This window comes from Seriola lalandi, unplaced genomic scaffold, assembly GCF_002814215.2.
Source record: "Seriola lalandi dorsalis isolate HSWRI2012SDOR001 ecotype SW California unplaced genomic scaffold, Sedor1 jcf7180002052363, whole genome shotgun sequence".
Taxonomy (NCBI): domain Eukaryota; kingdom Metazoa; phylum Chordata; class Actinopteri; order Carangiformes; family Carangidae; genus Seriola; species Seriola lalandi.
Genome location: NW_019522916.1, coordinates 1 through 751, shown reverse-complemented (window position 1 = coordinate 751; position 751 = coordinate 1). Strand labels below are relative to the sequence as shown.

Sequence of the window (751 nt, the reverse complement as noted above, 5' to 3'; positions counted from 1 at the left end):
AGCCTGGGCTCAGGGTGTAGAAAACCTGGGCTGGAGACAGATTGTCACACACAGTTTCAGATCTCAGACACAGCAGGAGTGAAGCAGAAGTCAGATGTAAACAGCCTAAAGTGGAGGTGGCAGGACAGTGATTCAAACACCTTCCTACTGATGAACAACACGTCTCAGACAGAGGAGGAAGCTGCAGCATCACCCTCCTCACTACTGAGACCAGAACCAGAACCCAGCTCTCAGCCGTGCAGCCGAGCAGGAGGAAAGAGGCCGTGAGATCCGTGCTGACATCACTGTGCCTGGTGACATTCATCCCAGTGCTGTTTTCATCTGCTCATCACTGTAGATCATAGGAGCATGAACACAGTTAGTTGTTCTCTTTGTGAAGCTGTGACGTCCAGTCTGATGGACATGATGTGAAGTTACAATCTGAGTCTCACATTGACTTTCTGTGTTTTCTGTTCCAGGGTTCCCCACTGGACATGTTGTCGGTGTTGCTGTCGGTGCAGTTGTTGGGACTCTTGTAGTTGGTGTTCTTCTTCTAGCTGTGCTTAGAGCCAAGGGCTTCATTAAATGTAGTAAAGGTAAGTTTAAATAAGTTATTGTCTCAACATTTTCATAATGAAGAAAGAACAAAACAACAAAGTGTTTTCATGTATCTGATGTTCAGAGTCTGACAGTTGTGTTCATCTTCTCAGACGAGCAGCGTTCTGTTGTTATTTACTCTCAGGGTGAGATCAGCTCACCTGGATTTTCCTGA

General features: G+C 46.2%; 1 protein-coding gene across 1 annotated transcript in view; it reads left to right on the top strand.

Moving 5' to 3' along the window:
- Positions 1-744, top strand: part of LOC147819527 (CD276 antigen-like) — a gene marked incomplete at its 5' end in the record, with an annotated part of 6048 nt that extends 5304 nt beyond the window's left edge. The window contains one exon of the mRNA XM_087172365.1: positions 459-744. Within this exon, the coding sequence (XP_087028491.1) occupies positions 459-589 (131 nt within the window). The remainder of the gene's footprint in view (positions 1-458) is intronic.
- Positions 745-751: the final 7 nt, after the last annotated feature.